The sequence below is a fragment of the Mobula hypostoma genome, chromosome 1, assembly GCF_963921235.1.
Source record: "Mobula hypostoma chromosome 1, sMobHyp1.1, whole genome shotgun sequence".
Taxonomy (NCBI): domain Eukaryota; kingdom Metazoa; phylum Chordata; class Chondrichthyes; order Myliobatiformes; family Myliobatidae; genus Mobula; species Mobula hypostoma.
The window spans coordinates 176,360,647-176,376,741 of NC_086097.1; the positions used below are offsets into that span (position 1 = coordinate 176,360,647).

General features: G+C 42.3%; 1 protein-coding gene across 1 annotated transcript in view; it reads left to right on the plus strand.

Moving 5' to 3' along the window:
- LOC134352771 (desmocollin-1-like) overlaps positions 1–5,125 on the plus strand; it is a 43,154-nt gene extending 38,029 nt beyond the window's left edge. The window contains exons 15-16 of the mRNA XM_063060211.1: positions 430–732; positions 2,714–5,125. Coding sequence (XP_062916281.1) covers positions 430–732; positions 2,714–2,899 — 489 coding nt within the window. The 3' untranslated portion in view covers positions 2,900–5,125. The remainder of the gene's footprint in view (positions 1–429; positions 733–2,713) is intronic.
- The last annotated feature ends 10,970 nt before the right edge of the window (positions 5,126–16,095 follow it).

Below are 16,095 nucleotides of genomic sequence, written 5' to 3' on the forward strand. Positions count from 1 at the left end.
ATCCACCTGAAAGAGCTGTGGAACTTCCATTTGATAGTTCATTTGAGATGTGAGCTCTCCAGTATCCTTAGCATTGACGAACTGCAGATTAAATCTAAACTGAACTACAATTACACTGGCCCAACTTTTTAAATTTCCTTCTTAAAAATGTAACAAACTTTTCATGCCGGAAAAGGTATAGAGTAAAATGTCCATTGAAAAGTCAGTCAAGTTTATTGTCATGTGCACATTCACACATATGCACAGCTGCAGTGAAATGCAGCATCATCACAAGCATAGAGCTTGAGATGAGCAGCATTCACAAGGCGAACAGACATTGAACACAATTAGAATAAAAAGAAAACAAAATCAATTTCTGGGATAGCCTTGTAGCCATAATGTTTTTAAACATGGACACAAAGGTACAATTTGTTTACTTGTGTTTTACAGAATCTTAAAGTATTGGAAATCCCCAGGAATGATAGTAAAAATATTGGATACGTTGACAGGATAAATGTGGAGTATGACCGAAACATGGGGAACAGCGACAGCGCAGATGTTGACATGTCACACGTCAGCCCTGGTTCACAGATAGTGATACAAAATATAACCAGCACTACAAATGAAATATTCTATGACCAGAATGGCGTGATGATTACGAACTCGGGAAGTTGTGTGGATGGTGGGACAGGAACTTTTGGACGAAGGAAGAGTCATGGCTTGATAGAGCTCCTTCGATCTCAAGTTGACCAGGTGAATGTTAATGTGTTAAATGTTGTGCTGAGAATCATAGAATCAGTCAGCACCGAAACAAGCCAACTGGTCCATTCTGATACACGTCTAATCTGGTCTCATTTTCCTGCATTGGACCATATCCCTGTAAACTTTTCCTATCCATGTACTTGTCCAATAGCTTTTAAATGACATTAATGTACCTGCCTCAACCATTCACATGACATGTAAAACTTTGATGGACTTCTATAATTGTGTATTGGAGAGTATATTGACTGGCTGCATTATAGCCTGGTATGGACACGCCAATGCCCTTGAATGGAAAATCCTAAAAAAAGTAGTGGACAAGACCCTGTCCACCATTGAGCACACTTGCAAGGATTGTTACAGGAAAGCAGCATCCATCATCGGGGACCTCCACCACCTAGGACATGCTCTCTTCTCACTGCTGCCATCAGGAAGAAGGTACAAGAGCCTCACATTCATTAGGTTCAGAAACAGTTACTACCCTTCAACCATCATTTTCTTGAACCAAAGTGGATAACTTAACTCAACTTCACTTGCCCCATCATTGAAATGTTCTCACAATCAATCGACTCACTTTCAAGGAACTCTTGATCTCATGTTTTCAATATTTATTGCTGCTTTATTTATTTCTTTCCCTTTGTATTTGCACAGTTTGTTGTCTTTTGCACACTAGTTGAACAAAAGACAAATGGTCCTTCATCAGTTCTATTATGGTTGTTATCCTGTTATGGATATATTGAATATGCCCACAAGAAAATCAATCTCAGGGTTATATGGTGACATGTATGTAATTTGCTTTGAGCTTCTGGCAGCTCCAAACGTGGATGGAAAAAGTTGCTGCTTGGGTTTCTAATAAATCTCTCTTCTCTTAAACCTGTACCCTCTGGTTCTTTATTTCCCAACCCTGGGGGAAAAGGCTGCACAGCCACCCTATCTATAGCTCTCTTTATCTTGTACATCTCTTTAGGATCATCCCTTTATTTTCCCACACTCCAGTTGTGGGGGGGGGGCAGTGGAGGTGGAGAAAAAGTCCCAACAAACTCTACCTCCCTCATAGTCCCTTGAGTCCTGGCAACTTCCTCGCAGATCTCTGCACTCGTTCCAGCTTAATGTTATCTTTCCGATAGCAATATTACCAACACTGAATACCATACTCCAAACACAACCTCAGCAACGTCTTGTACAATCGCAGCATAGTGTCCCAACTTCTAGACACAAGGCCCTGACTTACAAAGGCCAGCAAGCCAAAAGCTGGCTTCATCACCTGGTCTGCCTGCAATGCCACTTTCAGGGAGTTTGTGACTGTTAAGGGAGAAACTCCTGGATACCTCTGAAGAAACCTTGTCTCCCACCCCCCCCCCTTTATTTTGGTAAGACAAGGGGAATAGTTTGAAGTGATTTACAATAAATAATGTGATACTGGGAAGGCAGTGGACATTTGGTCAATCTGGGTCTGTGCTGGCTCATTGAAATGTTAATCTAATCAAGGATATTAATGAAGTAGTACTCGAGCCTGCCCTACTATTTCTTAGCTGTGTCTGTGGCTTTTTCCTGCTCCCTGGCCTGACCCTCAATTTTCTGATTTCCTTAATGCCCACAGCCAGAGACTTCGGGAAGTAGGGCAGGGTACGTGCCCCCTGTGCATTTAGTGGTACTGAGTTGGAGATGGTTAACAACTTCCATGAGGAGGTAGATTGAAAGATCAAGAGGTCTTATCAACTTTGACAGTGATGTTTGCATATTAATTTAGTTTATTTGAATTAATATCAAAACAACTGCAGGTACACAATTTGAAACGCAAACAGGAAATTCCACAGGTCAGGCTGTTTCTGTGTAGAGATAACTGTTAACGTTTCAGAACTGGAAAGTGAGAAAACAAGTTTGTTTTTAAGTAGCAGAAGGGGTTGGGAAAGGGATGGGTGAATGTGTTCCTGTGTTTACAGAATTTTAACTGATGTTTAATTCCTGTTTCAAGGTGTATGAAGAGGAGCAGGAAGATATTGGGGTACCGTATGATTATGTACCTGAATTTAGTCATGAAAGGGTCAATTCCATTCATGGGTCCATTGCCAGTGATGTGGTCGACGCCAGAGGACTGGAATACATGAACAGTTTGGGACCCAAGTATGGGCCCTTAAACAGCTTCTCAGTAAAGAAATAATGGATATTTTAGATCTTTAGCCAACTCGAACCTCTTCATTTTTATAAACTCTTGCGAATGTTATTTGGGAAGTTTTGTGCAGGTGGATGCTTCTTTCAGAAGATTTACAAGCCTGGTTGCTGTCTCTCATTCCTTTGATACATTCACTGCAGTTGATCAGTCTGTCAAATTTCATGACTACCTGTAGTATGTAACAAAAAAAAATCTGCAATAAAGATGTATCCTTCAGTTTTATTCATAACCAGCAAAGGAGGAGGCATGGTACATTTTAATTTGAATTTATAATGTATATCTTAAATGTAAAGCTATTGTAAAATATCATTCTTATAGAAGGAATTTTATATTAGATGCAAGGAAATACTTATTTGGTTGGTTGTTTTTCTGTCTTGGAATGTTGGATGCTGAGGTGAGACCTCTTTAGGATGTACAAAATTTAGGGGCGTAGATAAAGTTAATAGGAAGTCACTTTACTCTATTGTAGAGATGTCTAAAAGCAGAGAGTGTTGGTTTAATGACAAAGTTAGTCAGTGATGTAAGGAAGGGTATTTTTTCACCCAGAGGATGACTTGAAGCTGGAACACTGGTCTTGGATCACAGCACGGCCTGTTGGGCTGGTGGAGGCAGAGACTCTCACAGCATTTGAAGAGCATCTTGAATCACCAGGTGGTAGAAGGCTACAGACTAGGAACAGGTAAATAGGATGTGTTGATAGGTGATCAATGGCTAGTATAGACATGTTCGGCCTGTTCTTGTGCTTTGAATCCAGTTATTAGAATCAAGATCCCGAGAGGCCTTGAGCTCCTCTTTCCCCACTGAGTAAGATCATACTGATTGGAGCCTTATGTCAATCTTCACCTTGCTGTTTACTCCCCCAAAAAATCTGTTCATCTAAACCTTGAATATTCAACAACTGTATTTCCACAGATCTTCAGCTTCAAGCATTCTGTGGATCTAGCACCCTCAAAGAAATTCTTCTTATTATTGTCTTCATCTGAAGCTCTGGATCTGGTTCCAGTTTCATCACAGGGAGACATGCTTGTCAGCATTCATCCTGTTCAGTTCTTTTACAATCTCAAATGTTTCAAATGGATTTATCAATGTTTCAAAATGGCCAAGTGTCACTAAATTAACCTTCATTGTTGTTTACAGTATGGTGATGCTTTCAGTGGGTTGATCTGGTGACTGGATTCCAGGTTCTGTGAAGGGTGGGGGCTGAGCAATTCCTTCTGATTGCTTAAAAGCAAAATGTTGGAGGAATTCAGCAGGTCAGGCAGCATCTGTAGGAAGAGGTACAGTCGACGTTTCAGGCCGAGACCTTTCGTCAGGGTCCTGATGAAGGGTCTCGGCCTGAAACGTCGACTGCACCTCTTCCTACAGATGCTGCCTGGCCTGCTGTGTTCACCAGCAACTTTGATGTGTGTTGCTTGAATTTCCAGCATCTGCAGAATTCCTGTTGGTTTTTGTTGGAGGAATTCAGCAGGTCAGGCAGAATCCTTAGCAGGAAATGAAGAGTTGATGTTTTGGGTCAACAGAAATGTTGACCATGCATTCGCTTCCTCCCCCCCCCCCCCCCCAATAGATTCTGACTTCCTCCGGCATTTTGGTTGTTGCTTCAGATTCCCGCACCTGTAGTCTCTGAGTCTCCTCACTGGCATCTGTTGCTACTTACTTGGAACTCAGTGCTTTGCCATTGAATGGGAAATCTGTTTGATCCATTGATGTACCCCTGCCCTGCACTCACACTGAGCATTGAAATGAGGGACCACTCCTATCTACAATGTAGCAGAGTTCAGGGGAAAGTTTATGATTGTCAATTGGTACTTAGTTTTTACACTTGAATGCACAACTTGTCTGTCACCTACCAATTCTCATTGTGGGTGCTGCAACCAAGCTTAATATTTCTTCCTAAGAAGGTTGGAATGAGTTGCTGTGCTGTGATCCAAGACCAGGATTATTTGTATTAGTTTCAGGGGCTCTGGGAATGTTTTTTTTAAAATGCGAGCTCTGATAGCTAAGTTCCTAACAGAGGTGTAACTAAATCATTACACAAGCTTCTTGATTTTAAGATACCTTTTTTTAAAAAAAAAACTGTCCAAGGTTTATTTCTCCAGTATGGCTCATTCTGTATGACTTCAGTCCAGTGAAGTACCTGGTAACCTTTTACCACATTAACAGTGTTGTATAAATGTAAGAGTTGAGATTAGAACAGTGTTGTAAATATGAGAACATACAGCAGTACAGTTCTACAAACATCCATAGATCAGGGAGTAGTTTCATTAAATCACTTCAATAATTTAAAAACATAATTGCATACTTCATTGGTCTTAAAGTATTATCTGTTTTATTGGTCAAGAAACTTAATACTCCAAAGAGTTAAATGTTATCTTCCCTTTTCAAAAAACAAAATGTATTTCACTATTAAATTTTGGTCGCAATGGTGCATTTCCAGATTCTACCCAAGGCAGGCATTACAGCAGAGAACCAGGCAGGACTGGCAGTTATTGCCCTGAGCCATTCTTGCAGGCAGTTAAGGCATCCATCGCATTGCTGAGAGTCTGCAGTTGCATGGAGTCAGGGAGATTGTTCTTCTTGAAGGTTGGTGGCATAATAATTTTAAGGACAGAGGTCAATGATGCTGAGATGAGATTTCTGAATTTATTGACATCTCAGCAGACGTTTGAACTTGTGCCACTGCTTAGGGATGTGGGCCCAAATGTGGGCAAATGGATCCAGTGCAGATGGAAGCAACAATCAAGCTGCCGGAGGTATTCATTGGATTGAGCAGCATCTATGAGACGAAAGGAACTGACAGCGAATTTTGGGTTGAAACCCTGCATCAGGACCCAATGTCAATGGTTCATTTCCCTCTACAGGTTCTGCTTTGCTCACTGTCATTTCAGCAGATTGTCTGTTACTTCAGAACTAGCATCTCCAGTCTCTTGTGTCTCTAATTTAGGTAGGAATCTTGCTTAGCGAAAGCCAATTGGGCCAAAGAGCCTGTTTCTTTACTGTATGACACTGCATTTTTAGCAGCAATTCCCTCACTATTGGTTCCCAACATTTCCCTTGGTTTTGTCCTTCAATATGTAATTTACCTGTACAGTGCTTAAAAAATAAGTTACCTAATGTAAGCACAGACAATGAGTGTAGTCTCTTGTGTTTCTGATTGTAACATTAAAAGTGTTTTTTTCACTCTGAGTTCTTGAAATACAATTGGGGCTTCCATGGTTTTCTTTGCTATAAATGCTAACAGACAACTTTTAACTCGATATGAGAAACTTTTTTCTTAGACATAATGTGGTATGAATAATGTGATGAAGTGTACTATTTAAAGGATTCAAATGGCAATTGGAAAATTTACAGGGCTACAGTGAACAATTTTGGGGGGGTGAATAGAATGAGTGGACTGCATTTCAGTGAGTTATGGACAATGGGCTGAATGGCCTCAAGATATTACCAAATAATCTTTCTGCAAACTTTCTACGGGAGTTTTAGCTATTAAAGTGATTCGTGCCAATGCTATGTTGGTTCACAATGGTGCCATTCTTGATGTAATAGATATTTTTCGTATTCTTGTAAAATAAAATTACTCTTGTACATAAAAAATTGGAACTCTTTGCAGCAGGCAATGTTTTTTTTAAACATTAATGTGTGTGTGAATTTATTGACCTTGAAGGTGGACAGAACTTTTGGGATTGACTGAACTATTGAAATTGAAGGAGCTATCATTTCACAAAGAGTGCATGTTAAACTCATAATTCAGTGAGTTAATATTTAATAATTTGGAAGGGACTTCAATGCTATTTCTTCTGTTCATTAAAACAGAGAAAGTGGTGCCTAGAAAAGGAGGGGCAGATGGAAAGGTGGTGAGAAGAGACTGCTATATGTTCTAGACAACATACGTCAAAGTTGCTGGTGAACGCAGCAGGCCAAGCAGCATCTGTAGGAAGAGGTGCAGTCAATGTTTCAGGCCGAGACCCCTCGTCAGGACTAACTGAAGGAAGAGTGAGTAAGGGATTTGAAAGTTGGAGGGGGAGGGGGAGATCCAAAATGATAGGAGAAGACAGGAGGGGGAGGGATAGAGCCGAGAGCTGGACAGGTGATAGGCAAAAGGGGATACGAGAGGATCATGGGACAGGAGGTCCGGGAAGAAAGACAAGGAGGTGGGGGGGGACCCAGAGGATGGGCAAGAGGTATATTCAGAGGGACAGAGGGAGAAAAAGGAGAGTGAGAGAAAGAATGTGTGCATAAAAATGAGTAACAGATGGGGTACGAGGGGGAGGTGGGGCCTTAGCGGAAGTTAGAGAAGTCGATGTTCATGCCATCAGGTTGGAGGCTACCCAGATGGAATATAAGGTGTTGTTCCTCCAACCTGAGTGTGGCTTCATCTTTACAGTAGAGGAGGCCGTGGATAGACATGTCAGAATGGGAATGGGATGTGGAATTAAAATGTGTGGCCACTGGGAGATCCTGCTTTCTCTGGCGGACAGAGCGTAGATGTTCAGCAAAGCGGTCTCCTAGTCTGCGTCGGGTCTCGCCAATACATAAAAGGCCACATCGGGAGCACCGGACGCAGTATATCACCCCAGTCGACTCACAGGTGAAGTGATGCCTCACCTGGAAGGACTGTTTGGGGCCCTGAATGGTGGTAAGGGAGGAAGTGTAAGGGCATGTGTAGCACTTGTTCAGCTTACACGGATAAGTGCCAGGAGGGAGATCAGTGGGGAGGGATGGGGGGGACGAATGGACAAGGGAGTTGTGTAGGGAGCGATCCCTGCGGAATACAGAGAGGGGGGGAAGGGAAAGATGTGCTTAGTGGTGGGATCCCGTTGGAGGTGGCGGAAGTTACGGAGAATAATATGTTGGACCCGGAGGCTGGTGGGGTGGTAGGTGAGGACCGGGGGAACCCTATTCTTAGTGGGGTGGTGGGAGGATGGAGTGAGAGCAGATGTACGTGAAATGGGGGAGATGCGTTTAAGAGCAGAGTTGATCGTGGAGGAAGGGAAGCCCCTTTCTTTAAAAAAGGAAGACATCTCCCTTGTCCCAGAATGAAAAGCCTCATCCTGAGAGCAGATGCAGCGGAGACAGAGGAATTGCGAGAAGGGGATGGCGTTTTTGCAAGAGACAGGGTGAGAAGAGGAATAGTCCAGATAGCTGTGAGAGTCAGTAGGCTTATAGTAGACATCAGTGGATAAGCTGTCTCCAGAGACAGAGACAGAAAGATCTAGAAAGGGGAGGGAGGTGTCGGAAATGGACCAGGTAAACTTGAGGGCAGGGTGAAAGTTGGAGGCAAAGTTAATAAAGTCAACGAGTTCTGCATGCGTGCAGGAAGCAGCGCCAATGCAGTCGTCGATGTAGCGAAGGAAAAGTGGGGGACAGATCAGAATAGGCACGGAACATAGATTGTTCCACAAACCTAACAAAAAGGCAGGCATAGCTAGGACCCATACGGGTGCCCATAGCTACACCTTTAGTTTGGAGGAAGTGGGAGGAGCCAAAGGAGAAATTATTAAGAGTAAGGACTAATTTCGCTAGACGGAGCAGAGTGGTGGTAGAGGGGAACTGATTAGGTCTGGAAGCCAAAAAGAAGCATAGAGCTTTGAGACCTTCCTGATGGGGGATGGAAGTATATAAGGACTGGATCTCCCCCTCCCCCTCCAACTTTCAAATCCCTTACTCACTCTTCCTTCAGTTAGTCCTGACGAAGGGTCTCGGCCTGAAACGTTGACTGCACCTCTTCCTGGAGATGCTACTTGGCCTGTTGCGTTCACCAGCAACTTTGATGTATGTTGCTTGAATTTCCAGCATCTGCAGAATTTCTGTTGTATATGTTCTAGACTGCAGGTCTGGTGAACTTTTTGAGAGTTTGCCCAAATTGCTGATAATGTGTTTTTTTAATACTTGCATGTCATGGAAATTTTGAGCAGAGGTTATCATTAATTAATGAATTAGTAATGATAGTTATGGATTTTTAAGGATAACGGATGAGTTCTGTTATATAACACTCATCTATTCATTTTTCACTATTAATAAAGGTATAACAGAGAATTTGAACCACATACTTGTGTGATCTTGCAGATGCTGGAAATCCGGAGAACCAGACACACAAAATGCCAGAGGCATTCACAGGTCAGGCAGCATCTTGGGAAAGGTTTTAAAGAGTTGATGTTTCAGGCTAAGATCCTTCATCAAAATTGGAAAGGAAGGAGGAAGAAGCTAGAATAAAAAAAGTGGGGTGAATGGAAGGAGTAATCAAAGATGACGGAGAGCAGTGAGAGAAGGACTGACTGAACTGCTGAAGAGAAGGTTTAAACTTCAGCATACATACAGTATTCACTGTTATTATCACTGAATAATCCAGGGTTCACTTGCAAATGACAGAAGGGAAAAAATATAAGCAGAGCAAAGGCAATACCGTCTGGTAACTATCCAAATACTTATGTGTACACTAGGCCTGTGAGGATTTCAAAACGTACTATCCAGCGTACCATGCTCTTGCAACCATCCTGCTGGCGCCAAGCTGGCGAGAGATGTTTCCTGTGACAACATCTCACTGCTCCCAGGCTGTAAAAAGTCATTCACCGCTTCATTAGGTACTAAAGATAAACAGTGCATTTGTTTATTATGGGTGAGGTTTTGATAATCATTGGGTAGTACTGCATGTCGCGTGCTAACAATTTTTCTCTGTATGTATCTTGGGCATGAGTGCCATAGGTTTGGCCACACCTGTCCAGTTGTATATTCAGGGGATGAGGGGAGGATTGATAAACTTGGATTGTTTTCTCTGGGTGTTGGAGGTACAGGGGAAACCTAGCGCATACATGAAATTATTAGGCATAGATTGAGTAGATGGTTAGGGTCTTATTTCCCCAGTGTGTTGTTATCATATGTTAGTCGACATGACTTTAATATGAGATGGGTAATGTTTAAAGAAGATTTTATGAGGCAAGTGTGTGTGTATTTTTTTTACAATGGTAGGTGCCCAGAATGTGCTGTCGGGGAAAGAGATGGAAATGCATGAAAGCAAGGTTTAAAAGGCATTTGAAGCAGACACATGAACAGACACAATATGTAGAGTAATGGGCTTTGAGCAGGCAAATTGCTTAGCATAGGCATTATGACACACTTTATGCTGTGCAGTTCTGCCCTTTAAAAGAGCTCAACACCGTTCTTGCAAGCGAGGTTTAGTAGCTGATGTTTTTTAAATTGTATCTACTAATGGGCAGTACAGCGGTGTAGCAGCTTGTATAATGCTTTACAGTGCTGGAGACCCATGCTTAATTGCACCATGCACTATCTGTATGATGTTTTATGTGGATTTCTTCTGTATGCTCTGGCTTCTTCCCAGGTTCCAAAGTCACATTGATTGGTAAGGGTGAGTGAGTTGTGGGCATGCTATGTTGAAGACGGAAGTTTGGTGACACTTTGTAGGCTGCCTCCAGTGCATAATCAGACTGTGTTATTGATGGTGACGCTTTTTCATTGCATGTTTCAACATACATATGACAAATTAAACTAATCATAATTTTCTCTATCTTAACTTTCCCACTGTTAAAATTAATATTTATTTAGTGACACCCTATGACTATGACATGGCACCCATTCAGCCATAGCCCCCCGTCAAGCAGAGTCTGGTGTGGTTAGATGACATTGCATTTGCTGACTGGGCAAGCCTTAGGAATGACTCGCATGGTATGAATCACAACACAACCATGGAAACATTCATGAGAAGGAACAATGATTGACAGTGGCTGCACTCAGTTCCACAGAATAAGGATTTGGAAGGAAATTGATTCTGGACATAGATGAGAATGCTAAGAAAGCTCACCAAGGCCCCTACTTTCTCAGGAAGGTAAAGAAATTTGACATGTCCTTGTAGACTCTTAGCAGTTTTTTTTTATCAGTGCACCATAGAAACCATTCTAGCTGGATGCATCACAGCTGGGATGGCAGCTATTCTGCACATCACCACAAAAAACTGCAGTGAGTTAGATAGCATCTGTGGAGGGAAATGTACAGTCAATATTTTGGGTTGAGACTCCGTCCTCATGAAGGATTGAGTCAAGACGGGCAGCATCTATGGATGGGAATAAACAGCCAACGTTCCTGGCTAAGACCATCAAGACTGGAAAGGAACGGAGCAGAAGCCAGAATAAGAAGGTGGGGGAGAGGAAGGATACAAGTTGCTGGATGATTGGTAAAACCAGCTGAGGGAGAAGGTGAGTATGTGAGGAAGGGGGGGTAGTGAATTAAGAAGCTGGTTGGTAAGAGACGGAAGACTTAAAGGGCTGAAGAAGAAGGAACCTAAAAGGAGAGGATAGTGAACCATGGAATAAAAGGAAAGAGGAAGGGAACAAAAGGGAGGTGATGGGCAGGTGAGGAGAAGAGAAAGGGGTGAGAGGGTAACTAGGATGGGAAATAGAAAAAGAGAACCAGGTGAAGGGAGTAATTACCAGAGGTTAGAGAAATGGATGGTAATCAAGTTGGAGGCTATCCAGCCAGAATATCCACCAACCTGAGTTTGGCCTCATTATGGCAGAAGAGGAGGCCATGGACAGACAGAGGTCAAGTTACAACTTTATAAAATGTTGGTTAGACCACAGCTGGCTTAGTTCTGGTCACCACACTATAGGAAGGGTATGACTGGACAGAATGCAGAGGAAATTTACCAGTAGATATCCTGGGGTAGAATGTTCCAGTTATGAGGAGAGAAAGAATAGTCTTTTCATAAAGAGATACAACACAGAGACAGGTTATTCATTCCACACTGACCATTAACCACCCTTTTATTCTCACACACTTGGAGTGCCATATCTGCAAACGCCATACTGGAGGTGGGTAGGTTTGAACCCGGTTCACTGGTACTATGTGGGAGCAGTCCGACCAGCAACACCAATATGTCATCCTTGTTACCAATTCTGTATCTGCTGTGCCATTCAGCTGAGTCGGGTCATAAGTCACATTGCAACGTAAAAATACAGAAGCAGAAGATGTTTGAGGCACTCAGCAAATTAGGCAGCATGTATAGGGAAGAATAAACAGTTGATGCCTTGGCCTGAAATGGCGACTGTTTATCATCTTCGTAGATATTGCCTGACTTGCCAAATCTCTCCAGCATTTTGTGTGTGTGTGTGTTGCTCAGGATTTGCAGCATCTGCAGAACCTCTTCTGTTTAATAACAGAAAATGCTATAGGTGCATTAACAAGCTGTTCAATATGTGCATGACTAATCTTCGAGTGTATTAGCACATTCCTGACCTCTACATGTAGTCCTTGCTGTCTTTTGGTTCTAGAAAACTGTCTGACCTTGAATGTATTCAGCAATTTGGTGTCATTGGACGTTGAGGGAAGAAATATCTCCACAATTCAGTGCTGCATAGTTTACTCCTTTTCCCCAATCCCGATACTCTTCATGACTAGCCCCCAGTCGTGAGAAACAACCTCCCCAAATCCAGCCTGCCAAGTCCTTTTAAGTGCAGAATTCTGCATTTGGAAGAATCCCTTATTGTTACCAAGGCATGTCCTGAAGGCGCTTCGTATTGGGGAGTGCCTGAGTCTGCTTTTCTTTGTCAGCAATAATGTGATGATATCACCTAACCTGCACATAAAAGAGTGTTTTGTTCTATATGCTACACACCTAAAACTGTCCTGGCTCAGGACCAAAAGGACTTGTCACATTAGCTCTAAACATAACATTCCCAGTGCTTTCATTTAATCTCAAACATGATTTGAGACCACTCTAGGGACCTGGGGAGCACAAGTGCATTGCTCATTGAAGCAGCACGCCAATGGACAGGGAGGTGAAAAAAGCACTTAGCATGTTGGTTTTCATTAGAGCATAAATGTATTGGAGATGGGACAGGATGTTGCAGTTGTACAAGTCATTGTTGAGGCTGCACTTGGGGTACATGTTGAGATTTGGCCACCCTGTCAATATTACCAAAAAGATGGAGGTACAGGAGCCTTAAGAACCCCCACTCAATGTTTTAGAAACAGCTCTTCCCCTCTGCCATCAGATTTCCGAATGATCCATAAACCAATGAACACTACCTCACGATTTTATTCTCTTTTGGCACTATTTATTTGTTTTTTTAAATCTATTTCTTATTGTAATTTATATGTATGGCACTGTCCTGGTGCTGCTGAACAGCAATTTTGTTCATTTCCTTTTTTTTGTATTTGTTTCCTTTTTAATGTTCAGCAACACAACAGAGGAAGTGATTGTAACAGGAAAAATAACAACATCTAAAGGACATTTCGACACCTACAGGGATAGGAAGGGATTAGAGAGATAGGGGCCAAATCAAGCAAATGGGACCAGCTTGTAAGTATCATGGTTGGTGTGAATCTCAAACTTAAAAAAAACAGAAAATGCCAGAAAAACTCCAAGTCAGACACAGTTAATGATTCAGGCTTGGGATTATTCATCAGAAATGAGAAGGGGAGAAGGCAAGTTGGTGTTTGTGGCAGAGAAGGAGGGGGAGGATAATGGGTTGAATTTCTCTGGTAGGTTGAATGAATTCTGTCTAGCCGGATGGAACTTGTGCGACAAGAGTCATAGGCACTAGAACACATGTAACACCTGTGTGGTGCTTGTCTTATCTCATGTGATTGGTCACCATACTCTTCATGAGAAAATCAAATTATATAGTCCTACACTAGATGCTAGTGGGCCATCAGAACCTCTAGATAGCGGAAGGAGGCAGCGAATAGAAAACACTTCTGGAAATAAGTTTGTTTAAAAAAAATAGAAATATATATGAAATATTTACATGAGTAAGAACAATTCAAAATTCCTACATTCTGTTTAAATTTCAAATCTCAAATATCAAACGAAAACTAAAATCCTTTTTAGTTAGAATCATAGAATAACTTTTATTACTCCACTTTCTCTAACTAATTAGATCTAGTGTTAGGCCCTATTTAAAGGTCTACAAACAATTGCCTTTCTATTTATCACATTTCATTAGAAAACTAATTGAATTCCTATTCTTAAGTATTATGGTTAACTTCAGTTTCAGCTCCTCATGTTCCATTCTTGCAACATCTAATTAGGGAGAGCCAGCATAGGTTTATGCAGGGCAAATTGTGTCTTATTAACTTGATTGAGTTTTTTGATGAGATAACGAGAGTGATTGTTGAAGATAGAACTGTGTATGCTGTCTACGTAGGTATTAGTAAGGCATTTGATGAGGAACGCTTATCCAGAAGATTAAGATGAATGGGAAATCAGATGCATACGCATAGTGAATTTGGCTGTTTGGACTCAGAAATGGCTTGCCCACAGAAGACGGAGGATAATGGTTGAAGGGGCTTATTCTGGCTGGAGGTTTGTGTTTAGTGGTGCTCTGCAGGGGTCTGTACTGGGACCTCTGCTGTTTGTGACGTACATAAATGATGAATATATAGATGATTGGGTTAGTAAGTTTGCAGATGGTACAACGATTGGTGGTGTTGTGGATAGTGTAGATAACTGGCAAAGTATACAACAGGATATTGATCAGTTGCAAACATGAGTGGAGAAATGGCAGATGTAGTTTAGACTAGATTAGATTAAATCATGAGAACTCTCAGTCCTTGTTTATTGTCATTTAGAAATGCATGCATTAAGAAATGATACAATGTTCCTACAGGGTGATATCACAAAAAAAAGGACAAACCAAAGACTAACACCTACAAGACCACATAATTATAACATATAGTTACAGCAGTGCAAAGCAATACCATAATTTGACAAAGAGCAGACCATGGGAACGACAAAAAAAATGTCTCAAAGTTCTGATCGACTTCCGATGGTCCCTGATAGCAGGCGGCAGAAGGGAGAAACTCTGTCTGCCATAAACCTCCAGGCACCGACAACTGTTGATGCATTGGAAGCACCCGACCACAGCTGACCCTGAGTCTGTCCGAAAGCTTCGAGCCTCCGACCAGCCCCCCTACACCGAGCACCAAGCACCATCTCTGCCGAGTGCCTCGACCCCATCCCGGTCGCCAAGCAACAAGCAAAGTCGAGGATTCGGGGCCTTCCCCTCCAGAGATTCTGGATCACACAGTAACAGCGGCAGCGAAAAAGGCATTTCAGAAGTTTCTCCAGATGTTCCTCCATTCTCTCATGTCTGTCTCCATCAAATCAGGATTGTGCATGGCACCCTACTTGACAGATTACAGATATCATTCACCGGAGTGGCCATGCAATCTGCGTCGCGCCGCCATCTTCTCCTCCTCCTTGGTTTAACCCAGCCAAGTGAAAAGTCTTGTACCTTGGTAGGTCAAATTTGAAGAGACAATGCACTGTTAAGGGTAAGACCTTTAATAGCATTGAAGAGCAGAGGGATCTTGGGGTCCAAGTTCATAGCTCCCTAAGAGTGGCTACATAAGCTGATAGTGTGGATAAGAAGGCATGTGGCAATGCTTAGGTGAGGCATTGAGTTTAAAAGTCTGCAAGGTATATCGCAGCTTAATAAAACTCTAGTTAGGCTGCATCTGGATTATTGCATATAGTTCTGGTTATGCCATAATAGGAAGGATGTCAAGGCTTTGGAGAGGGTGCAGAGAATCTTTACTGCCTGGATTAGGAGGCATGTTGTATAACGAGAGGTTAAGCAATCTTGGGTTGTTTTCTCTGTACTGTCGGAGGCTGAGGGGAGATCTGACAGGTGTTTATTAGATTATTAGAGGCATTGATTGAGTAGACAGTATCTTTTTCTCAGGGTTAAGGTGAGAGGGGGTAAGTTCAAAGGAGGTGTGAGAGGCAAGCTTTTTGCCCAGATAGTGGTGGATGGCAGAGGAGGAAGCATTAGAGACTTTTAAGAGACATTTAGATACACATAAATGTGAGAAATATGGGAGGATATGGACATTGTGTAGGCAGAGGGCATTAGTTTAGTTGGCCACTTGATGACTAACTTACTTGGTTCGGTACAACATTATGGGCTGAAGGGCCTGGCCCTGTGTTATGTTCTGTGAGTTGCTACGCCCCAATATTCCTCAATCCACATTATTTACCATTTCAACTTATAAAACAGACCTTTCTATCCAGAACACACACCAGCCCCTGTAGTGCCCACTGGTCCTGGAGATCCCTAGCTGCACCCATAGATATTGTGTACTCCTTCTCCCACAGATGTAACGCAAGAAGAGAAGAACCCTTGACTGCCCACCACCTGGACTTGTGAATTGCCACCTTGGCCAGGCTC